Source organism: Nyctibius grandis, chromosome 1, assembly GCF_013368605.1.
Source record: "Nyctibius grandis isolate bNycGra1 chromosome 1, bNycGra1.pri, whole genome shotgun sequence".
Classification (NCBI taxonomy): Eukaryota; Metazoa; Chordata; class Aves; order Nyctibiiformes; family Nyctibiidae; genus Nyctibius; species Nyctibius grandis.
The window spans coordinates 126,835,909-126,861,006 of NC_090658.1; the positions used below are offsets into that span (position 1 = coordinate 126,835,909).

The window sequence follows — 25,098 nt, forward strand, 5'->3', positions numbered from 1 at the left end:
ATGGCTCTTGCTTTCCTCTTGGCAGCAATCCTGGGACTTCTTATTGTCAAGGCTGTTGCATTTCAGCTGAGAAACCCGAGCTCCCCTCCTTGCATCAGGAGCTGGATCCCTTGGTTTGGAGCTGCGTTTCAGTTCGGGAAGGCTCCTCTGGAGTTTATAGAGCAAGCTAGAAGCAAGGTAACGGCCATGGTGGCGTGCCTGCTCGTGGGTGCGTGCTCAGGGGGGCTGCCTGCATGGGGAAAGGCGAGGAGAAGCTTCGTCGTTAAGTTTGCCCCTTTCCTGTCACGTTTTATAACGTCAGGAGCATTTGGCTGGTGAAGGATCAGCTCTGTACCAGTGACATTGCTAAGCTGTGGATCCGATCTCTGTGCTGTGATCTCTGTGCTGTGATGATCCTGTTTGGACCCAGCACTTCTGCTGTTTTGCTTTTGCAGTGTGGCTACCTGTTAATTTTTGTTTCAGATAACGTGGAAAGCCTTGTGCCAGGCGCTGGGACCAGGAAACTAATTATTTGCGTGACTAAAGTTAGGTGAGATTTCTGAGTACCAGCTGGTGTCCCTCAGCATTCAAGAAAGACACAGGCATGCTTGGCAGGCAACTTTTTCCATCCTAAAAAATCTTACCAAAGATGGGTGTGAAGGTTCCCCCCCGGACATGCCTTTCTTTCTCTGTGTGTGCCTGACAGAGAGAGCCTAAATGATTAATTTAGATTAGATGCTTCATTTCTAGGCAGCTAACACTAACTGACATAAAACCCAGTTTCCCATTTTCCTTCAGTGATTATATCACCTGCTACTGCAATGTTGTCAGCCTCAAGTGTTCGATACTGAAGGATCACACAGCCCACTACTTGCAAAGACTAGCTAAAAATGAAACCACTGTAACATCCTGAGACTTGAAAAAAAAATAAATACTGGATGTTTAAAATTTGCTTTCTGATTTTGAACTATTAGATTTCATATTTGTTAGTGCTGCTTTGCAGTCATGGTTGTTATAAACTTGTGGTGTTTTTTAAATGAAAGCAGAGGTTCAAGTGTAATCAGCTGAAGTATGAGGTGTGAGAACACCAGGAGCTGTCAATTTTGTATTAAAGCACATTGGGTGCACCACAGAGTAAGCTCATGTGTATGATCTGGAGTTCCTTGCCTTCTCTGAGCTTAACAGGCTGGTTTTAACCTGATATTACTATGTCTTTCCTATATCTTTCATCTATGCATACCATGATCAGTTATTTGTTCATTCATATTAGGGTAGAAATGTAGAACTGGAAGAAAACTCATTCCAGTCCATTCTCCTACTATGTCAGAAACCATGCCATATAATCCTTTAAATAAACTGATCAAGCCTCACTTAAAAAAAATCCCAATCATAATATTTCTTTGACTCTTCTGATACAAGGCTGTTAGGGAACTTCCTTGTTCTATTGAAAACATACCCTGGTGGCAACCAGATTAAAGCAGCCTGCCAAACTGTCCTTTCCAGTGCAGTCCCTTTTGGGGACAGATGTTTCACCACGACTTAAGCTTGCTTTAGTTGCCTTTTTTTTTTTGCCAGGAGGCTTTTAGCAAAATCTCTTAGATTAAATTTTAAAACAAACCTGACAGAAGAGTCCTTTTTGGGGGTTCATTCACAGATTGAATGAGCAAAACTTTTACATACTAAAGAATGTATTGAATTACAAATGTAAACTCAGTGGGTCTGGGTCCATTAATTTTGATGTTCATTTGCCTGGAGACCCTTCAGGTCGCTGTTGGTGCTATGGCAGCTGCTGACACATCTGAACACACCAGAAACACCTGAAAGACTTTATAAACCCCAGGTTTTGTTGGGACAGAAACTAGAACAAGAAACATTTGCAATGGGAGAAAACTCAAAATAAGGCAAAGCAGAAAGGCTTTCTGACATATCTCCCCTTTACTGTGTGTTTGCAGATAGGATCTTTCCTTTGACTTACAGGGGCCTACAGGAAAGCTGGAGAGGGACTTTTTGCAAGGGCATGGAGTGGTAGGATGAGGGGGAACAGTTTTAACTGAAAGAGGGGAGATTTAGATTAGATATTAGGAAGAAATTCTTTCCTGTGAGGGTGGTGAGACACTGGCACAGGTTACCCAGAGAAGCTGTGGCTGCCCCCTCCCTGGCAGTGTTCAAGGCCAGGTTGGATGGGGCTTTGAGCAACCTGGTCTAGTGGAAGGTGTCCCTGGCCGTGGCAGGGGGGTTGGAACTAGATGATCTTTAAGGTCCCTTCCAACCCAAACCCTTCTGTGATTCTATGACTTTTTTCTTAGTCCAGCAGCTCAGCGTCCTTGTGACTTGTGACTTCTCCCTGCCGTCCCCCCTGGGCCTAGAGGGACCTTTCCATCCATCACCCCCAGGCTGGCTGCAGTCTCCCTGTCCCTGGGGAGGGCTACGCTCTTGTTCTCCCCTTCCTCTCCTTAAACACCCGAGGCACGTCTCCCTCCCTTCCCACCTCCCACACTGGCACCATGTGCTGAGGCCAGGAATGATAAGCCTTTTCCTGCCTGCGCCCTTTTAAAGGAGTAGGCGCTGGAGCACAGCACAGCCAAATAAAACAGGTGCTACTGCCAAAGGGGTCATTAACAGGCATTACAAGGGCTGCAAAAGACATCTGCAATAATTCCAAGCTCCTTAACGTTGCCAGAACAGGGTTAAGTGTCCTTAGTATGAGGAAGCCGCCCTCGTAAAAGTTAGTGCAGAAACAGGCCGTAGGCAGTGTGAAACGTCTTCAGCTCCGTCGGTCACTACCTTCAGGGGAGACTTTTGCAATTAGAAGATTCCTCCCCTGGATTAATCCTTCAGTCTGTCAAAGCTACACTCATTTCTTTTTCTTTCTTAAAGAGCTTTCTTACTATTGTCCCTTTTGTGTATATCCCTCACTGCTTTTTCTCTCAAGCCCTGGAGTAACACACCAGACTTCCACTGCTTCCAACCCGCACTTTGCTTGAAGCTCACTGCTGCTGTTTTCCTCCCACAGAAGATGTGGGCTGGAAGAATTGTCTGTATTTCCCCTTGTGTCATCAGCAGGTGATGATCATCCCTGCTCTAACAAAATAGTTAATCTCTGGTCTAAGAAAAGATACCATCTCTTCATCCTAAAGCTGCCTGGCTAGTTAAAGCACTTTTGCAGGCAGTCTGGGGTGGGCAAGGTGGGTAACCAAAGCCCCCATGCAACATAAAATATAGGTAGGGCTTCTTAATGAGGGGTTCAAAGGATGTGGTCCCTCTTATCATGCCAAACATAAGAGTTAATAAGGAATTTCAAATGCTTCTCATCAGTTTGCTAATTAAGCTAACAAGAAAAGTTCAGTTAAACCCATGAGACTGTTCTGCACTGTTGTGTGGACCTGTGGATCCATACGTCACTCTCAGTGTGTTGATTGAATTTGGGACGTGGTGCCATGTTTGTATGTGGTTGCGTGAGGGATGGCTCGCTGGGTTACATGGCAAGGGACATGCATCCTGCGTGAGGTTTCGTGGAGGGGAAACGGGCTGGAGAAGAGGACAAGGCTTCTGGTGGAGCGTTTCTGAAGACAGTGTCCACAGCTGAGTTGCTAATGGTCTGTGACCCTGGGCCCATGCACAGAAGATCAAAATGCTAAAGCCCCTGAGACAGAGAGGGGACATGGCATTGAACTTGTGTGTGTCTGCATGCCAAGGGAGAGAAAAACAGCCCAGTGCACCTAGCTCCCAACACGAGTCTTGACAAGACTACAGCTGTCTCAGCCAAGAGTGGTTGCTCCCTGCCTGGCAGTGCCCCTGGGAAAAATGGCTGTTTCCCTGATTTCCTTCCTTTGGGATTTTGGAGAACGTCCTTCTAAAGTTTTTATGTCTCTGGAGTGTTACTTTCGTGTAGGCTCAGATCTGCCTCTCATCATGGCACTGCTGTTTTGTGCTGTGTCTCCCAGTACTTGGAAAAAACCAGAGCTTTCATGAGTGAAAGCAGCTTCATAGGCTCTAAATACTAAGAGGATTTTTATTTTGCTTTCTATATCTCTGTGTGTCATCAGGAGTCCTTAAACACTGTTTCAGACAGAGCAGTAAGCTGGGGTGCAGTGTTGACAGGCAATGCCCATGCTTCGTGGTACCCACCCATAACACAACCATGGTAACTGCAGAACTGCTTGACTGCTCATTCCTGTAGCTGATTTTATTGCATTAGAACATCAGCATAATTATACCAGGACAGATGAAAAGGCTGTTTATTCAGGTGTCTCTCTTGAATAGCAGCTATTAGTAGGTGCTCAGTAACAGGGTGTAAGGAGCATACCCAGGTGAGAGCATCCCGCCTTCTGTGTTTTCTTCCCAGCTTCTGGTTGTCAACAATTTAGGGACTTCTTAGGCTGGAATTTGCATCCAGATGATCTAACTATGATAACCTAATGTCTTTTGTTACCCTGTGTATAATTTTGTCTTCTCAGCATCCCACAGCAATCAATCCATAATTTAACCATGAACCATAGGCAGAAAGTATTCTGTCTGGTTTTAAACCAGCTAGCTTCTTATAGGTGCCCAGTAGCTTTTACATTATGAGAAACTGGGAATAATTATCCTCTTTTCACCTTTCCTGGGATCTAAGTCCACTTAATCTCCTTTTATTGAAACTTTCATTCATGCTTGTTGTGTATCCCTGCCTTTTCTAGCTGAGTGTATCCTGCTGAGATGGAACGGGCAGAGGCACACATGAAATTGAAGATGTGGGCACAGGATGGGTTTAGATGTTTGCTGTTCTTTCTCCATTCCTTTCCTAGCAAGACGAGAGCTCTGAATTAATTATTAGCACTTGTATAATAGCTCTTGGAGTCATTTCAGAATGTGATTCTTCTAGACCTTCTTCTTCTGTGATGTTCTAGGTCTCCTCATAGTTTAGACTCCCAAATGACTCCAGATCATGAGGAAACTTTTAATTCCTTCTTCTAAGGAATGAATTAGGAATATGTTCAAGGCCACACATCCTTATGTTTTCCTAAAAGCTGTATTGGGCTCTTCTTCAGTACATCCTTATTTGTCCACTACTAATTTTGGTCTTTAATAATGCTTGTAAAAATTTGCTGAGTACTGGGATGACTCTTTGAGGCTTTCCAGGTCCTCCCTCCTTCAGGAGCCCTTTAGAAAGGCACCATGTTTGCCTTTTCCTGAGGGTGCTTTAACAGATCACGGTAGGTAGTTCTGCAACTTCGTATTTTAATCCCTGTAGAGTTTTGAAGTGAAATATTTACCACTGATTTACCTGGCACTTGTTTAAGTCTATTCAACTTAATACTTCCTTCGAAACAAGGTCTCAATCCATCACTTGCAGTGAAAGGCTCCAGGGTGGGACTTGTCTTAAACTGATATAATTGCTAACTCCGTTTGCTTCCCCTCTTGGATTCTTTACAATTTGGAGCATTTATCACGCTCAGCAATACACTGGAGACTTCCTGCATCTGGTATGTTTGGAAAAGTCTTTATTATTGGAGGTGGGGATTGCCATTAGCAATTTGGTCCTCAAGCCCTTTTTTGTATTTTAATTTCACATTTAATTTATCAGATATCATATTTATTTGCAATTTTCTGTTTGGACACAAAATTCTGCTTTCTGAAATATATGTCTGAATATCCACCATCACTGTGCCGTTCAATGAAGTTGACTTGTCCTGGAGGTCCTTTATGGAGCTTTTTTAATTTCAATTTTGTTTAATATTGGTTTCATTTTAATTATTCTAAATAGATTGCGGGAAATTGGATGAGATTCAAAACCAGATTGTTTGTGTAGGTGTTTACACGTAAGCAAGATGTCCGAGCTTTACTGATGGTCAGTGGGCACGTAGTCAGTCCTATTAGTGGAGTCTAAGGGCAGTTCAGCTCACCTTCAAACACAGAGGTGTGCAGTAGCTGCTCAGATGAATTGGTTTTTAGGTTCCCCTGACTGCATAGACTTGATCTCTATTGTCTATAACGGGAGCTTAAGCATCTTTCTTACAGGTAATCATCTAAAAGAAAGTGTTCTAATCTTTAATTGAGTGTGACCTTAATTGAATAATTAAGTGGTTTTGCAGGTTGCTATTAGTTCAAATTTAATTTTATTTTAAAATTAGTTTAGGTACATTTTAATGTTAATTTAAAATTTAAAAAATCTGATTTAAAAACAAATACAGTACAAATTCACTGATTGTTATCCAGCCTGATGATAAGGATACGCTGTTATCCATAAAAAAGCAACCTTAGCAATTTAGCTATTATTAAGACAATATCTTATTTATTGTTACCCAAGGAGTTTAAACAGTCATTCTTTCTTTAATAATTTACAGTTGAAGGACACAATTGAAATTCAGTTGATATCAAGAGGAATGTCTTCCTCGGTTTCAAAGAGCTTTTGCTGAAGCAGGCTTTACAATACAGACACCGACAACAAAAGAAATGGTTAAAGTTAATGGCATAAATCATGTGAGCAAGGTGGATTCAAGGCTTTTCAGTACTCCAAGCAGATCAACAGAAAACTTTTTCTCACCCTTGTCAGGAACGTAACCTGGAAAAGAAAATCTAGTTCCTTCGTGTGTGTAGAGACTTTATGAAAGCCCCAAACCTTTCCATACATACAATGACTTTACCAAAAGACTGGCATGCGTATAACTAAAAGCTGGGCTTTTGATTTCCAAGGCTTTTGCCTGTGAGCAGAAATTGCCTTCACTGAGAAAAAGATACTAAAGATACTTCATTTCCTAATTTTGATTTTTATGCCTAAATCTGACAGCCAGTAGACAGTGCACATTTATTCGCCACTTTAGAGAATCTACAGATATCAGTGACCTTTTTCATAATGTAGGAATTCAGAAGTGAATACTTATTGCTGAAAGTTTTGAGAGGGCTCTAGGACATTAGAATCATAGAATCATTTAGGTTGGAAAAGACCTTTAAGACCATCAAGTCCAACTGTTAACCTAGCACTGCTAAGTCCTGTACAAGAAAGAAATCGTTGGTGTTAGCAGAACTTTTAAACTAGAAAAGAAAAGAAAAAAAACATTAAAAAGATGCAGGAGTGGGGAGTTTTTGTTAAAAAAATGTAGATTGGAATAGGTGGGATTATGGATTTTTACAGTGTGGATACTTTGCCATGGCAGCCAAGGGACGCAGTAGATAATCCATCACTTGGGTTGTTTAAATCCAGGTAGGTTGTATTGTTTGAACTGTAATGTAATTCAAATATAAAACGTTTATCTCAGACAAGGGATTTCTTCTACTCTGCAAGAGGTCAGGCAGGCCCCTGTGATGCTCCCTTCTGGTCTGTAAGTCTACAAACTTTGGTCTGATGATTGATGTTCATCTTTGTGCACTTCTGAGCCAAGGTGTATGGAGAGCATACATGGAGAGCAGTGCTGAAGTTCTGTTGGGGCTCCCGTCAAACATGTTAACAATACAGTAATATGAAATCTTTCTTTGTTCCAGCATGGGCCTGTGTTCACAGTATTCGCTCTGGGAAAACGGTTTACTTTTGTGACTGAGGAAGAAGGAACTGAAGCATTTTTTAAATCTAAAGACTTAAATTTTGAGCAGGCAGTACAACAAGCTGTCGAGAATGCAGGTAAATGAGACCTAGCTCTTTTTTAATGGAAATCAAATCTAGTTACCCAGGAACATTAAAGCCCAATCCAAAACCCATTGGCTTTTTTTCATCATGGCTTAAATGCTTATCTTAACCCATGACCATGCTACAGAACGAAGGGGAAATGAAATTCCCTCATGTGGAACCAGCACTGTAAGCCTGCTAAGTGGTTTGGATTCAGTCTCAAGGGATCAAAGGTTTTTGATCCAGGCACTGTTATTGCTTTTATCATCAAACAACCCAGTTTGAGACCAGGTCCTTTTCTGCGGCTAGACACTCCGCCTATATCTACCAGGTGTGGAGCAATAGTATGTTGTCCTGTCACTTAATTTGAAAATCAGCTTGTAGCAATAATTAGTTGTTACCTTGTAGTACAACAGTCATCAGAAAGGGATGAGGTATGTAACCCACCCGCAGTGGCATGCTCCATCAACTCATGTGCTTATATCCATGTGGAATTGCACAGACAGGAATTCTTTGAGTAGTTTGGCAGTTTTGGACTGTGAAATGAGAGAGAAGCAAGTTGGCAGAGAGATTAAATCACAGAGTCCCCGTGGCTGGAAGGCACTGTGGGAGATCGCCTAGTCCAAGCCCCTGCCTGGAGCAAGGTCGGTGACAGCAGGTTGCTCAGGGCTGTGTCCAGTTGAGTTTTGAGTATCTCCAAGGGTTGGGACTCCACAACCTCTCTGGGCAACCTGTTCCTGTGTTTGACCATCTTCACAATAAAAACTTTCCTATGTCTCAGTGGAATCTCCTGTACTCCCATTTGTGCCCATTGCCTCCTGCGTTGAGAAAAACCTGGCCCCATCTTCTTTACTCCCATCACCAGATATTTATCCACACTAATAATATCCCCCTGAGCCTTCTCTTCTCCAGGCTGAACCATCCCAGCCCTCTCAGCCTCTCCTGGTATGACTCAGAGGATGTATTAAAGCATGAAGACCCAAACTGTTTTTTCTTGGATTATTTTTAATTTCAGTCAGTTTTGTGGAGCGCATGCACATCTCTGTACATCCACACTGAAGCTGGGGTGAAATCTCTGGATTGTTGATTCTGTCACTGAAGCTTCATGAGGCAGGAAGATGTTACACAGACTGGTAGAAGCAGAGGTCTCACCAAAATCTTTACAGGGTTAGAAGGAAGCTTTCTGGGAATTTCACGCTAGGAAAATGAGGGTTAAGGCATTTAGAGTCAGAAGTTATGTGTAAAAATTTTCACTCTTTCAGTGAAAATCTACTTCATCTACTTTCCAAAACATTTCTGTTTCTTTTTGCATTTAGTTTCTGTCCCTGCAGAAGCATTTTATCAGAACCACGGTAACCTCTACAGCATGATGAAGGCAAAAATGGGTCCTTCTAATCTGCACATGTTCACAGGCACTTTGTGTAAGGAACTACATGAGCACATGGCGCACCTGGGCACAGAGGGCACAGGCGACCTCAATGACTTGGTAAGGTAAGGCAGTTTTGCAGCACATCTCTAGTGCATGGGTATCCTATATGGGAGCAGAGATGTTATCGTAAAGCAGGTGGAGCTCAGGCTCACAAATCTTGGAAAAGCTGTGTCAGGATACTCATCGCTGCTTCACAGTTGCAGGTGGCTCACAGAGTGGACAGGGTTTCATCTAAAGGGGTTTCTCCCAGCTAGGAGAAACATCTGAATTACCTGTTTGGAAGAAATAAGAAAACACAGCATCTTCCAACAAACCCTGTTTCCCAAAAGATGGGATAAAAGCTTCACATGTTTATAAAGAACTTATGAACAGACAAAATACTTGATCTTCAGCAGGATGAAAACTTTTCCTGGATATTTTGGACCAAGCCTGGCCCAAAACTTAAGTAAGACTTTGCAACTGACTTTGCTGCCAGAAATTCATCCTTCATGTGAAAAAAAATCCCTTAACTGACAGCTTCATGTGACAACAACAGGGCTTTTAACTTCTCCTCCTTCCTGATCACCTGGGATAACCCCTGTATCTTGCCTGTCCATCAGGACTACAGTTGCCTTTGCCTTGGACCTGTTTCTAAGACCTCACAGCCACGTTGTCTTTTGCTGACATTTCCTGCATAATACATCTAAGATACAGCTTTTTACTGCAGCTAAAACACTGACCATCTGTCATTTTAACTACTGCAATTTGGTTTAGCTGAGGAAAAAGGTGGGGAGAAGGGGCTTTGAAACCTCCCAGCCGCCAGTCCCACTGGTCTCAATAATGGGGTGCAAACCCCCACATCGCATGGTGTTCTGAGATCAAAGTCACATCTGCTTTTAGTCATAGGCTAGATGATAAACTGCAGAATCCATAAGAGACACCCACAGTAAATCTGTGATGAGTGTGAGCTGTTCTTACGGTTTTGCCAGACAACACAGGATAGAAGAACTGGAATGTAATGCGCGGGATAATTGTCATTTAGCTGCCTCAAAATTAAATCCATGGAGCCAGGAGGTGGCTCCACCTTCCTTCTGATCGTTAGGAGAGCAAGAAAGTGAAAGTGCTATTGCTTGAACTATATATTTAGCAGTAGCTGGAACCCAGCAAAGGCAGCGTAAGGGTTTCTCAGAGCTAAAGAGTACAGGTGAACCAGCCTGGGAAAGGAGCTCAGAGTTTTTGGGATAACAGAGGAGCAAACAGGGAAGGAGTGAGACAAAAAGAAAACAAAAAAGCATTGTTCAGTCCAGCAAAGCTGCAGACAGAGGAAGAAATTGATTCCTCAGGGTGTCTGGTTGCAGAAGGATTTGTGCAATGCCCAGAAGGTCCACATAGGCTAACCTGAAATAAGAGGGGTGGTTGATGGGAAGAAGGGCACCTCGGCGCCCAGAGCCTTTCTGCCACTGCTCAGGTGGCCAAACGCTAACTGATGAAGTTCAGCCATATGCAGAGGACTAGCCTGAGGTCCACGTATCTCCCAGCCTCTGCTTAAAATCTGGGATAAGGGTGGGAGTGAGGTATGAGCCTTGTGCCAGCCCTTTCATACTGGTGTGACGCTTGAGTCCCGCACCTCTAGTGTTGGCAATTCTACACACCGCGTCCTGACCTAAAACTGCTGCAACAGCTTCCCTATGGCCTGTAAGTCATGGGGTTCTTGTCCTTGCAGGCATGTCATGTATCCAGCAGTGGTGAACACTTTGTTTGGGAAAGGCATCTGCCCGACAAGTGAGAGTGAAATCAAGGAGTTTGAAGAACATTTTCAGAAGTACGATGAGGACTTTGAATATGCTTCTCAGATGCCCGAGTGCTTCCTGAGGTAACGGAGCAGAGATGATGCTCGTGGTGTACCCATTACAGGCATTTTGCTTGCTGAGATATCAACCACGAGAGACATTTTCCCTGGAGGATGATGCACTGGCTTTATCGATGGTGCACCCTTGGGTCAGGCAGGCTTTCAGCTAGGTGCTTCAGAAAAGTTCTGACCTTGTCTTGTGCATTTTCTTGGCATAAAGCAGAAGCAGACTTGCTTAGGTGGGCAGGGTCCAGCTTGGATCTGTCAGGGAGCAGCAAAACTGGGCAAAGGGCAAAGGCCTGAGCCTAAATGGGACCCTCAAGCTGAGGGAGTCCCCAACGAGGCATCTCTCTGCTCTTTCCCACACCTTAGCTGTTTTCCCAGCAGGCTGATCCCAGGTTACACGGCTGCACTGTCACAGAGATGACCTTGGGTAGAGGCAACCAAACTCCAAGGAAGGGAGCCTGTCAGTGCTCTCAGGGCCATGACAGCACCTTGAGCACCTCAAAATACCCTTCAGAAAGAACTAAGTATGCTCTGAAAATGTGGCCTTTATTTCCTCAGGGGAGGTCCCAAGATTGACCTAAGCGATTGAAAACTTGTAGCGGAACAGATATGAAAATCCAGGAGACTTGTAGTTACAGGTCCTGGCTGCAAGATGAGGTCTGGCCAAGGCGAAGGTCTCAGACGTGCTGTTCCTCACATCAGTCAATGCTGCTGTCAGACACTTGACTATTCATCAGCTGACTGCTGCCCAGGGGCTTTTGGAAAGAAACCAAGGAGTCCTTCTCATGGAAAAGGAAATGTTGATTTGTGCTGCCTCAGTTAAGTGCTTCTTGTTTGTTGCTTTTCTTTACAGGAACTGGTCTAAATCCAAAAAATGGCTTCTAAAATTATTTGAGAAAGTAGTGTTGGATGCTGAAAGGACCAACCCTTCAGAGACCTCATCCAAGGTAAACATCCAAGGCTATGAAATAAGATTATTTCGTTGTATATTCTGACTGAAGCAATGGAGGGCAGGAATTATTTCAGTACTGGAAGAAATAAGCCAAATATGTCATCTTTGATAGCTGTAGCTTAATTGGTCAGTATTGCTGTCACCTACATTAGGACAGACACATAATTTTGAGTCCTACTCCTCAATTTAGTTTATTTCCTACAATTCTGACAATTGGCATCTTCCTCTGGGGAATTTTAAGCCAAGGGTTCAGAGCTATGACCCATTGCCAGCCTCCGTTATCGCAGTTGCAGTGAGCAGTTGAAAGAGGTGAGAGAAAGACCTCTTCAGTTGTTTCTCTGAGGGCACCATGCTGTGAAATTTCAAAACCTTCTATGTACTATTTTTAAACCCTGGTGTAGAGTGAGTAGATCCTCCAGCAGCCAGACTAGTAGAAAATAGCAGATTAGTGGATTGGAAGCCAAGTACCCTAAATATTGATTGTGTCAAAGCTGTGATAAGTTGTCCCCCTGGTTATTCTCCTTAGCTATGGCAGGAATTCTGTCTACATGGCTGATAAACGCGAGGGCAGACTGGCCTGGGAATTTTGATCTACCAAATGATTATAGAACAGATCGTTAAACAAACCAGGTTTTATTTAGACTTTAAAAGCTTTACATACCACAATTTCTTTCATAAAATAAATCAGAATAATGGAAAGAAGGAGAGGGCTGGAGAGGGGATGGTGGGAGGTAAGAAGGTGCAGGAAGTAGGAGGCACGAACTCGGTGTCTTAGATTGGGTGGGAATCTGGAAAAAAAGAGCCGTCATTTTTTATTCAAGATCAGCCTTTTCCCCTCTGAAAAGCAGACAGGAAGCTTTGCCTTGAATGCATGGTTGCTCTGTATTTAAGGAAATACTATAAACAAAAGCTGATCCTAGAACATTACACAGTTGCTATAGTTTCAAAGAATATCAAGCCATTGAAGTCACTGGTTAGTTCACTAACAAAGCACCTGGAACTAGGGAGTTTGCTGATATATCAGACCATCTCTTCATAACAAGCACTTTTTTGGCAGGAACAGAGAGAACACTTTCTTCATTTCCATTTATTCAACTTGTTCAGTCCCATTTTCAGGTTCTTTAAAGTAGAGCAGGAATTAAAAAAGAATAGACATTTCTTTTTTTCTTTCTTCCACATACAAGCAACAATGGGGAGTGAGGGAACCAAATCCCCTAAAAACTTTAAGAAAATGGAGGGCAGTGCAAGTATTCAGTAGGGATTCATGTGGTGCATTGACTTCTGGCCCCCTGCCTATGAGTGAGTCTCATTTTCTCTTAACAGCTGTCATCTCTACTTTGTGACAGAAAAAAACCCCATAACTAACATTACTTCTCTGTGATAAACTAGTTTTACGTTATATCCTTGAATTCTAGTTAAGCCCTACTCTAAACTAGATTTTAATATATTTTTGAAAATACACATTATTATCTTTTATTTATAACAGACACTACTGCAACATCTCCTGGATACCTTGCAAGGAAAACATCTAGCTCCCAATTATGGTCTCCTAATGCTCTGGGCTTCCCAAGCAAATGCTGTGCCTGTAAGTACATCAGCTAGAGAAACACCTTCTCTCTATCCTGTTCAAAAGCCTGTATTTGGGAAGCAGACTTTGAACCAGAGGTCATGCACGCTGCGTGTATTCCAAAGAAGGGATTATCACATCCACATGCATCACTACAAATACACCCAGGCTGCAATGTCACAGAAGCAATGACAAGAAAAGCTCTTCTTGTATTTTTCCTAAATTATTATGTCCCGTATCATAAGATTTCAGGAACATATGTCTCATAGCTATTAAGATCACAGTCTTAAGCTGTAAAGAGCATTTAACTCTATTTTGAAGCACTGTGGCTGTATTATAGTAGAGACTCTATTTTAAATAGCCTGGTGTTATCAATTGTAAAGAATATCAAAAACATAATATAGAGTAACTCCATCTGTGAGTAAATCCTTGAGTGAATTTCGCTCTTTTGCTATGGGGGATCTGCTGTACAAATGCCAGTGTTGCTTCAGGGAAAGAAAAGCAATAGTTTGAGTCTACTGCCACTTGAGTTTTGTCTGTGTTAGAAACAGATTTAACAGATTAATGATACAGATATACGTACACTAACAAGCCCAATATATCTAACACAGCTTAGGCTGACCAAAGACATTTATAGGAATTTCTCAGATGAAAAATCCATAGCAGCAAAAACATCCTTTATTTACCATGACTACTAAGCTCTTTCCAGCACAGTTATGTCCGTTACAGATGTAATTTAGAAAAAAACAATAGTGAGTTATTTTTGTATGTGCTCCTGATGGATATAACTATGTTTTTTTGTGGATTGGATATTACTACAATTTACCCTAAAGGAATTTCATCCATTTCAGTGAGGTTTCTGTGGATTCACACGTTGGTCTAAGTGAGAGGCACAGCCTGCTGTCTGTTATCAGGGTAATTGACATTCCTTCCACAACACTATCATTACTTCCTTCTGTAATATTAATCTGTAAATAGACATACAGTTATTTCGTTGTTTCTCAGAATAGTCACAACCACTGTTCTGGTGACTGGAATGATGAAAAAAGGCCTTTCACCTTCCAAGGGGATTGTTTACAAGTGTGTTAAACCCTTTTATCAGAAACAATGCAGTTATCCCTCCTCAGCCCATGGAGCGAAGCCACGGTGTCTGAGTTCTGCACAAGAAAACTAAGCTCCCAGATTTGTTTTGCAGAAGGAGGGCTGCATCCACGTGGGGCTGTTTGGGAAATAACAGTAAGAGTTCACATCCCTCCCCAGCACAGATGGCCCGCGACCAGATCTGCGTGCAGACGGCGCCTCCCGCTAGCTCAGCAAGAGAGAGACGCCTGGCAGTGCTGCGAGTCCTTCTGGTTTCATCCTACTTAAGAGGATTTTCTCCTTTCCTAAATTTCTTGATTTTCAACTTCATTGCATAATCAGTTAGCAAATTATTTCTAAAGGGGATATACTACTGCTTGTTTTGCTGCTAATTGAAACTTTTCCTGCCCATTTTAGAGTGGCTCACTGTGACAATGCCCTGCAAATTATTTCACCTCATTTCTGCTAATATTAGTAGGAATTTACTATTTAATTCTTCTTCCATTCCATGCAGCTAAATCTAATCACACACAATGATTTAGTAATTCATTTTAACACCTAGTTATTTGAAATTAAAGAAAGGATTCTGTGTTTCAAAGCTCAAAGCCAAAGCTATGTAATGTTCACCGAAGATAAGTACACAGCAGATGACTAGACCTAATCTCCCAGGACCTGAGCCCTTAGATGTGGATTTACCCCGGAAGCACAGCTCCCTGTGCATCCCAACTACAACAGGCACATCCAAAAAAGTGCAAATGTTTTCACCTGCCTCTGTGATTTGCTACAAAGATACTGTAATTCTGTTCCATATTCCTGAGTTAAAGTACTTTCATCTCTGTTTAGGTTGCATTCTGGACCCTTGTTTTCATACTCTCTTATCCTTCCATTTACAAGAAAATCATGGAAGACCTGGCTTCTGTTTTTGGCAAAGCAGGTAATAAATCTGATCATGTCCTTCTGGAATCTAGAAATGATTTATTCTGTGTTGGCCCAGCACATGGCCAATGGTCAAAGGCTGTGAATAATGAATGTTGCTGCTGAGGGTCCTACTGATAACGTAGAGTCTAGCTCCGAGTTCTTTACTCAGCATATGCTCAAGACATATTTTTAAGCAAAATCACCTTTGATGTTAGCAAAAGAAGGTAGAAAAAGAGTGTATGTGTTTGTCTCTTCATTCCACACCTATAATTTAGACCTAGATTTGTATTAAATAGTCTTGTGCTTTTTTCATGCATGTATGATAGGATCAGATGAGATCTTTCAATTCAGCCACTTTTCATGGTGTGATGTTCACAAGATTTACAGCTATTCTGTGAAAAAAACCAGGCCAGGAACTGTTCTCTTTTCTCTCATCTGAGGCAAATTTGTCCAGCATGATTCACCCCCACATGACTAATCTCTTTCCCTCAAAAAACAGTCACCTACTGGGAGCAGTCATTCACATATGCAGTCCCCTGAACAGTGCTTAGACTTTCATGGAAGACTCTTAGTTGACATGGGTCAAAACCACATCAAGGAACATGTCAGTAATTAACCAATAAGGATAATCACAAACCAGTGCTTAAGCCTTTCTCCTGGCCCTGTTTTATTTGCTAGTGTTAACATAGCCCAAGGGCTCAGCCTTGACTTCTTGTCTTGGTGCCTACAGTCCCTGAGATTCCCGTGCAGTGTCCTGCCAAAGTACTGAAAAAATCCAGGGACTCTTAACTTCCAAGATGACCTTTGGCTGCTTCTGGCAAATGCCGTATGTACAGCTACCTTAGTGTTATTAAATTATCTTCAGTGGCTTTTCTTAAATTGTACTGATTTTGGTCCATCTATTTACTTTGAAAGATAAAGAAAATTTCTGGGTGTAAACAAGGTCTTAAAGTCTTGAGGTATTCTTTCAGAAGGTCTAAAGCAAGACATGTCAGCATGTATCAAGACAAGTATGAAATCTAATTTTTACACTCAGTGTTCTTTCTCATGTTACAATAGGTAAAGATAAAATAGAAGTCTCTGAAGAGGACCTTAAGAAGCTCCCTTTTATTAAATGGTGCACTTTGGAAGCCATACGGCTGAGGTCTCCAGGTGCAATCACCAAGAAAGTTGTAAACCCAATAAGAATTCAGGTGAGTTTCTTTTTCCTTTCCCAAAAGTATGCTGTATGATTTGCCTGGAAAGTGGCCTCCCAATAGATCTAGATAAAATTAAAATAGTAGAGGTATTCCACAATCTCACATATAACTTCTGGTTAGTATAACAGATTTATTCATCATCATTATTTTAATCGTCATTAATTCAAGAGTGGTTTTGCTTCTTTTGCCCATAGTCTTACCTTCAGTTTTGAACTGAATTTAAATTAAATTGAATTGAGCTGGAGATACTGTGCTGATGGTATATGAAGTTGTAATCAGACACAACAAACACAGTAAAAGGCACCACGATTTAGTAACTGATAAAACTCCTACTTTTCCCTTTGTTCTCTTCAGTGCCGTTTAGAGGGGAAGTGCCAGCGTTCAGGAGTTTAACAAATACATGTTTGGGAGAAAAACACTCTCTCCCAAGGAATCAGCACTCATGCCCATTTAAGAAATTACTAAAGTCTCATAAAAGTCTATTGTCATATAAGTCTTTCTATGAATTTCTTTGTGTTTTGAAGGAAGTGCTTTAACAAAAGATTTAGAAAAAAAAAATACCAGTTCACATGACACATCAAGAAGTGGGAAAAACAGAAGTAATGTTTCTATTATTTCTATACCTGAAAACCTAAATGAGAACAAAAATAGTCTTTCCACATTCTCCACTGTTTATGTGTCACGGTTTAAAGCTGGGCCAGCTATTAAACCTGTGGCAGACGCTCTCTGTTAGCCCTCCCCCCCCCCACCCGAAGGGAAAGCGAAAGGGAAAAGGGAGAGAGACTTATGGGTTGGAAAGTTAAAACAGTTTTAATAAACTATAGTAATGAAAAAGAGTATAATAAGAATAATAGAAATAATCAAATATATACAAATATATACAAAAACAAGATCAAGAGCTTGGAAATCCTCCTCAGGCAAAGTTGCTCCCCCAGCACAGGCAGAGGGGAAAATGCAGTAGCTCCCCTGCCATCACACCTGCAGGCTTTTAACTGGAAAATTGGCAAAGCTGGTACCAATCAGTGGGAGACAGGAGGGCCCCCTCCTCCTGGGCCCCACCTCCAGGAGGCAGTGGGTTAGTGGTAAATAGGAAAGTGAGAATGACGTGTATGGGATGGAATACCTCGTTGGTCAATCTTGGGTCACCTGCCCTGTCTGCTCCTTCCTGCAGGTGCAACCCCCCTTCGGCTCTTCACTCGTAAGCAGTGAGGAATTTAGCAGTGACCTTGGTTTCTCTAAGACTAATTGGCCTGGTTTGGGCCAAACCAGGACATTATGTCTTTCTTACGGAAAAAAAAGGGCAACAGCAAGAAGCAGCTTCAAACATGTAATATGCCCACCATGGCTTTACCACCTTCACTTCTCCTCTGTTAGGACCTTCTGCTGATGGAAGAGAAGTACTGAGGAGGGACTGTTTTGTGAGTTGAACTCGTGATTTTCTCTTTTCTTAGAGTTTTTTCTGCTTTTCAGAATTTCATCGTCCCTGCAGGTGACATGCTGATGTTGTCGCCATATTGGTTGCACAGGAATCCAAAATATTTTCCTGACCCAGAAATGTTCAAACCTGTAAGTTGTCACTCTTAGCATGGGTATTTTGCTGTCTTTTCTCCTCTTTACTTATTTCACAACAAAAGCATGTGGACAAATTGGCTTGAAGTTGGGTATTCCCCATCATGTGGAGGGTGGCCTTGTATACAGAGAAGATGTGCACAAAAAGGAGGAGCCTATAGGAATAAGCAAGATTTTAAAGTTCAGTGATATATTCCAAATAATATGGTACTACTTTATATCACTTTGATGTTGATTCAAAGCCCACCATGGAAAGACCCCACTGATTTCACTGTTGACCCCAACTCCAAGTACTCCCCTCTCCCTGGCATCTGTTCGTATACCTCATCTCCATGCGTTTACCCAGGTTCGTTGGTCTTTCCAGTCAGATGATTTCTGGTAGGTATTAGCTCTGCTAATTCAGTAGCTTATCTAGAGTTTCTTGATTATTATTCCACTCCAGGTGGCCATGTGGGCAGGCCTGTAACTGCTCTTTTCAGCACCATCCACTATAGAACGGTTTGTCTTTTTTATAGAAAAACATCAAGGAGTAATTTAAACAAAAGTTCCCTTCTAGCAAACTCTTCACCAATTTGAAATCCCTCATAACAATTCCTGCCTGTTTGAAACGCTAAGCAGAAACCTTGATGCATCAGCTTATTTCTTTAGTAACTTTATTCCTAAAAAGCAAGCTAGATTGTTTTTTAGAAACTCACCCTTTTTTCCATGAGGAATAGTTGAGTATCCCCTGGACATTGCCATTCCAAATGGTGTCGCCTTGCTTCATCACCACTGAGATTTTTTTCCTTGCTTTTATTGGATTTTGATGTAACAGGTTTCCTCTTCAGAAAGCTCTACACAGCCCAAGCTGAAACAAATCCAAAATAAACAAACACAAGATTACATCTTCTCTAAGACAGCTTCATCAGAGGAGTTATCCACCATAAACTTGACAGGGTGTTACTTGAAGGCCTTGGTAGAGTTGCATTGACTTTCTGGAGGCTGGTACAGTTTGTCACCCAGCATTCAAGAGATTTACTTCTGTCAGTGTCACGCACCCAAACTTTAGCCGATACTGTTCCTTTTCTCTTAAAGCAACTCAAGATGGAGAAAGAAGCCCTCTGGGTACAGACAGTCTGGTTTTGTTGAGAAGAGTCCATTTTCTCACACGCTGGCTTGCACCTGAGAATGGGGTTGTGCAATCCTTGCCCTGCTCTTGTGTGACACCTCATACGCCTTGCATTTATCTGTGCACAGCATCTTAGAAATGGTTTGTGTGCCATGATACAGTTTTGTGGCTGAGGGAAGGTACTGGTTGAACATTTGCTTTGAATGTGCATATATTTAGAAGGAGAAGGTCGCATTTTTATAGGCATTTCAATAGCTCAAGACACAGGATTTAGAAAAATGGGGAGGTATAGGAAGAATGCTTTAGGGGTGATTTTGAAAACCTCTCCAGCACTACGTATGTTTCAAATGGGACCCTCGTTTCTTTCCCTGAGTTGGTGCTGACTTTTGAATCCAGACTCTAGCACTAAACAGGTTGAATGCAAAAAAATGGCATTAGCGTGACTTTGTTTTGAGGATTAGCTGTCCAAGGTCATTTTTAGCCTGGAGAAATAAAGTTAAGCTTTATTTATATAAGGCTGATTTGGAAAAAAAAAGTTTCTTCCCACAGGATCGTTGGAAGGAGGCAAATTTAGAGAAGAATGCTTTCTTGGACAGCTTTGTGGCATTCGGAGGAGGGAAGCATCAGTGTCCAGGAAGGTCAGTGAAACAGCTGGGGTTTATTTATTCCCAAACCCTGCAGAGAACAACTCTCTTGAACTGGGCTCCTCTTACACTTGGAGATAAAGTTTTTTCATGGCTTTGCTCTTTGTCAGTCCCCTAATGTTCAGTATTATCTGGACCTCGTTTAAACTGATTTGAAAGTGGTTTTATTCCTGGAACAGACAGTTAAGTCATGATGTAAAAGCAGAATCTGAGACTAGCATATGAAGGGATATCCCCCAGGGAGGAAAGTCAGCCTAGCTCTGCTGCTGCTGAGGCATCGTTTCATTAAGAGAGAGTTATTCTACTTACAGACATGCCAGTTTACAGACACAGGCATTTAGGTTGCCATATACCAGTTCTAAACTAACCTAAAGAACATTTCTCTGGTCTGAGACTCTCTTTCCATCCTCTATGATGCCATTGACATCATTGCTAATCTTCAGATGTCTTAACTGGCTCCTCTCTGTTTAAATCTTGTCTTTGCATGAGGGCCCACGCAATTGTATGATCACTTAAATTGCAGAAACTGTCTCTCTTCACTCCTACAGCAATGCCAGCCTTGGTGCTTCCTGCATTCCTTCTGCTGTTTGCTCTGCTGTCCCTCTTCCTGGAACGAGTCCCAGGGAGCCAGCTGCTCCTCGTTTCTGTGTTCAAACATCTCTATGCTCAATTCTCAGCCTTCAAAACCAGGTCTCCTCTAAGAAGCAAGTAGCCAAGAATCCTTAAAACTAGTCAGTTTGACTCAAGAGTCCCATGTGGAGCAAGGAATCTAGAGGGTGTTGCAGAGGATCGGGATTCTTGAATCTGCACCCTATAGCAGGCTGGACATGACTGTCAGATAAATTCTGTGAAGGCATTACAGACACAAACAAAATGAATAAAACTGCATTCACCGTTTAGGCTTACCAGAGGAAAGTGCTCGCTCACTGCTGTACCACCGTGACTTGTACCATACTCCTGAGCTAAATACAAGCACAGCCTCATGCCCAGCAAGGGCGGCAGCAGAATTCACAAGAGGCATCTGCAGGTACAGGACAAGCTACAAAACAATGGTTCTGAAAGCTGCTTGTTTATATATACTGACCCATTTATTTGTTCAGGATGTTCTCTGGACTCTGATAATATCTTTAAAATAAGTTTGTGGTTAGAAAGAAAATGATAACATTTCTACATAGATAATGGTGAAGAATCTTTTTCTTGCTGAGAGAAAAAAAGTCCTTTCAAACCCTTTGGCAGTCCACATGGTAACACACACCTTCAGGCTTTTCAGCAATAATTCTAAAAGAATAATGTGGTGGTCTTGGAAGAAAGGAAATGAAATCAAGGGATGTATCTAGATCCCAGGTTGCAGATTTCCTTGGTATGACTGAATAAAATGATGGTATTTCAAGTTTAAGATGCATTTTCATTTAATTCAGTACTGGCATTTATAAATGAAATGTATGAAACAGTTCACTTCTCCGTTGCAAAAGTTCATCATGAAATTAAAAGCTAATTTAATCAAACTGAAAGCTAGAAAATAACTTGTCAAATATTCTAGGAAACTGACATGGGAAGATCTCCCACAAAGCCATTTCTGAGCCATCTTCTTTTTTACCTAAAGGAAAAATTTGATGGCAGTGAAGCTACTTTTGTCTAACCAGGTGACTATTGCCTGTGCGACTGTGCTTATCTTGCATGGCTCCATCTGTTGTCTCCTGTCTTATGCTGATATTGTAAACCCTTCAGCACAACGGCCATGATTTAATTCTCAGACTCCATTTACTGCAGGACCTCAATCCACAGCTGGGCTCCTGGCTTCCAGCACAACACCAATATGTAGCAGTGCATCCTCAGAAAGCAGATCTTTGTCAAACCCCCTTGTCACTAAATAAAATGGGAAAGCATTAGTGACTCTGAGTTTTTACAGGAAAACTCATAGAATGATAGAATAGTTTGGGTTGGAAGGGACCTTAAATATCATCTAGTTCCAACACCCCTGCCATGGGCAGGGACATCTTCCACTAGACCAGGTTGCTCAAAGCCCCATCCAGCCTGGCCTTGAATGCTGCCAGGGAGGGGGCAGCCACAGGTTCTCTGGGCAACCTGGTCTACTGTCTCACCACCCTCACAGGAAATAATTTCTTCCTAAGATCTAATCTAAATCTCCCCTCTTTCAGTTTAAAACTGTTGCCCCTCGTCCTGTCACTCCATGCCCTTGTAAAAAGTCCCTCTCCCGCTTTCCTGTAGCCCCTTCAGGTCCTGGAAGGCTGCTGTGAGGTCTCCCCGGAGCCTTCCCAGGCTCCAGGTCACCAAAAGCTCCCTATGTCAAGGTAATTCCAATGTGAAATCGCAGAGATAATTTGGGTCTGAAGCTACGCCAAAACAAACAAGCATCTTCCCACTCCGGAGCACGGGGTGGCTCAGCGTGCAGATCTGGATGGCTCTGCAGGAGTTAGCTTGGGTCTCGTGGGGCTTATTAGCTTCCTCTTCACACCTGCCAGGCCAAATCCGGGCTGACGCCATGTGCAGTCATGCGGCCTTCTCCCCTGTGAATTCTCCAATAGAAGTTTTATCCAAGTTTTCCAGTGTCTCTCAGATAATGGAAAATAAACTGCGTAGAAGAGCAAGGTAGTATTACTATTTTAACCAGGTATTTAAGACTTATGTCTAAATTCTGCAAGTGAGTAATCCCATGACCTCGCATAGATGCATGTTAGTGCCTGAATGCAGAAAGCTCTTGTACATATCAACATTAAAAAATAATAGCCTAGAGGAGCTCACCTGCAGTTATCTGAAATCTTCTCCAGACTGACTAAGACCTTTCTTGAGAGCTTTACAAAAAAAAAATCATGCCCTTGGGTCTCATACTGCATTCTAATGCTGATGCATTAAATAATAACTCCCGCTGTCACAGCTACTCTGATGTCATCAGGCTCCCAGCTGTATTATATACCTTTATATAGCACAATTAGTCATATAGCCTTTTCTATATTTGACTGTCTTCTCACTCCTATGAAGTTATTTCAAGTCAGCAAGCATTAGAAGAACATAAATGTTTACACAGTGGAAAAACCCATAATGATAAGGGGCTGTTTTAAAATAGGTTGTCAGAGGGATAGTGTCAGTCTAACGTTTCACCGGAAAGAAGGGGCAGCAATGACATTCATCTTCTTCGCCGAGCAACGAAGCTGAACAAAGCTGCAGCATATTTTCCTACTGAAGATGAACTTTCAGGCAGAAATAAAGCATGGAATGTAAAATGTGTCAAAGACACCCTGTTTCTTTGTCAAAGACACCCTTTCAGGAACGGCTGAGGGAGCTGGGGTTGTTTAGCCTGCAGAAGAGGAGGCTCAGAGGTGACCTTATTGCAGTCTACAACTACCTGAAGGAAGGTTGTAGTGAAGTGGGAGTTGGCCTCTCCTCCCGGGCAACTAGCGACAGGACAAGAGGACACAGCCTCAAGCTTCGCCAGGGGAGGTTCAGCTTGGACGTTAGGAAGAATTTCTTTTCAGAAAGGGTTATTAGACATTGGAAGGGGCTGCCCAGGGAGGTGATGGAGTCACCATCTCTGGATGTGTTTAAGAAAAGACTGGACATGGCACTTAGTGCCATGGTCTAGTTGACAGGGTGGTGTCAGGGCAACGGTTGGACTCGATGATCCCTGAGGTCTCTTCCAACCTGGTTGATTCTGTGATTCTGTGATTCTTATCTGACAATAACACACGTGTGATGGTCAGGCTGGATGGCCAACGTTTTCCTCCCTTTTCTTGCAGGTGGTTTGCTATCATGGAAATACAGTTGTTCGTTGTGCTATTCCTGTACAAATATGAATTTGTGCTTTTGGATGCAGTACCAAAGGAGGTAAAAGATCCATGCATTTATATTCCATGCCTTTTTACCCTTCATTCATCACACCCAGCTGAATAACCATGCTCAACTGTGCTTATGTATAATGAAGCAAAATTTTGAGGAGTGTTAATAAAACACGTAATGAAGAACTCAATCTTCATTTTAACTCAGAAAACTTGGAGTAACTCCAGCAATGTTAGTGGGGCTGCACTGTCCATACAAGGAAGCTCCTACAAGAGTATTTTGTCTCATCGTTGCCTAAACATTACAAGAGATTTTATAATTGCTTTCTGCCACTCACAAAACCAATGAAACTGGATTATTAATAGTTTAAAGATATGAAATAAAATGCAGCACTCGCAGTGCTCTTCCAGTACATATTCAGTGGTGGAAGAGAAATGGTTAGGGTAAGACTGAAGGAGCAACTGTGACACAGAAAGGCTTTACTGTTAAGGGAGAGCGGTGCGGTCCGCACTCTCAGCAGTCATTTCCTTCTCCATTTGCACTGTGTCCTTTCCACTTTCCAAAAATCCTTGTTCCTCACAAACATGGACTGCTGCAAAGTCAGCATGTCTGCCTGTCACAACCTCAACATGACACACATGCCCTATAGCTAAACTGCCAAGGAGAAGAGGGAGAAGGTGAGAGTGGCATGGTCTTTGTGTGATTGCACTTTAGGCTGGAGCTGGGAGAACTTAATTCCTGTGCTTTCCTTGAAGAACATGAGATGTTGATCTCAAGTAGTGGTAGAAAGTCTACCCAGAATATGGAGGAAGGTTGCCTCTTCCCGACTGATGGTGTGTTGCCACGCCAGCTCTCACTGGAGTTGATTGTAACTTGGGTCTGCACCCACAGGCAATTATGCTGGTGAAGATATTCAAAACCGTTAGAGTTTCTTAAGATCTCATGTGCCATCCTCTGTCAGAGTGAGTGGAATAACAAGTAATCATGAAGGCCCTACTCAATGGCTTCAGCAAAGCCAAGAAATACTCTCAGTATTTGTTCTTGGTTCTCTAAGACCAAAGCTCCAAGAATATGTTCATATCTTAATATTAAAGCACAATGATAATTCCATTAACTGAACTAATTTTAATGTTTCTACTGATTTTCTTCTTTTTGCAGAGCCCTTTACATTTGGTGGGGACACAGCAACCCATGGCACCATTCCGGGTCCAGTATAAATGCCGGGAATGAAAGCTGCCCAGCACTAACTTACCTTCCTTTGCCAGCCACCCCCGGATGGATGGACCACTGACCTGCTTCCCTACATCTTCAGAGAGGTTCTCTGCCTTAACAGTTCTTAATTTCAACTGTAAACACTGTACATACTCTATGTTGTGGTATGTCATACCAGTATAGTCGCATCATTCTCCTCACCTGATTGCCTACCTCCTAGTATTTTAAAA

The 25,098-nt window shown here is 42.3% G+C and overlaps 1 protein-coding gene across 1 annotated transcript; it reads left to right on the top strand.

The window, feature by feature from the left end:
- Window positions 1–24,886, top strand: CYP39A1 (cytochrome P450 family 39 subfamily A member 1). The gene is made up of 12 exons (XM_068413095.1): window positions 1–177; window positions 7,441–7,576; window positions 8,878–9,052; window positions 10,693–10,842; window positions 11,678–11,771; window positions 13,263–13,361; window positions 15,267–15,357; window positions 16,401–16,534; window positions 18,011–18,106; window positions 19,767–19,855; window positions 23,617–23,704; window positions 24,815–24,886. Exons 1-12 carry the CDS (start codon window positions 1–3, stop codon window positions 24,884–24,886), a joined length of 1,401 nt encoding a protein of 466 aa, XP_068269196.1.
- Window positions 24,887–25,098: the final 212 nt, after the last annotated feature.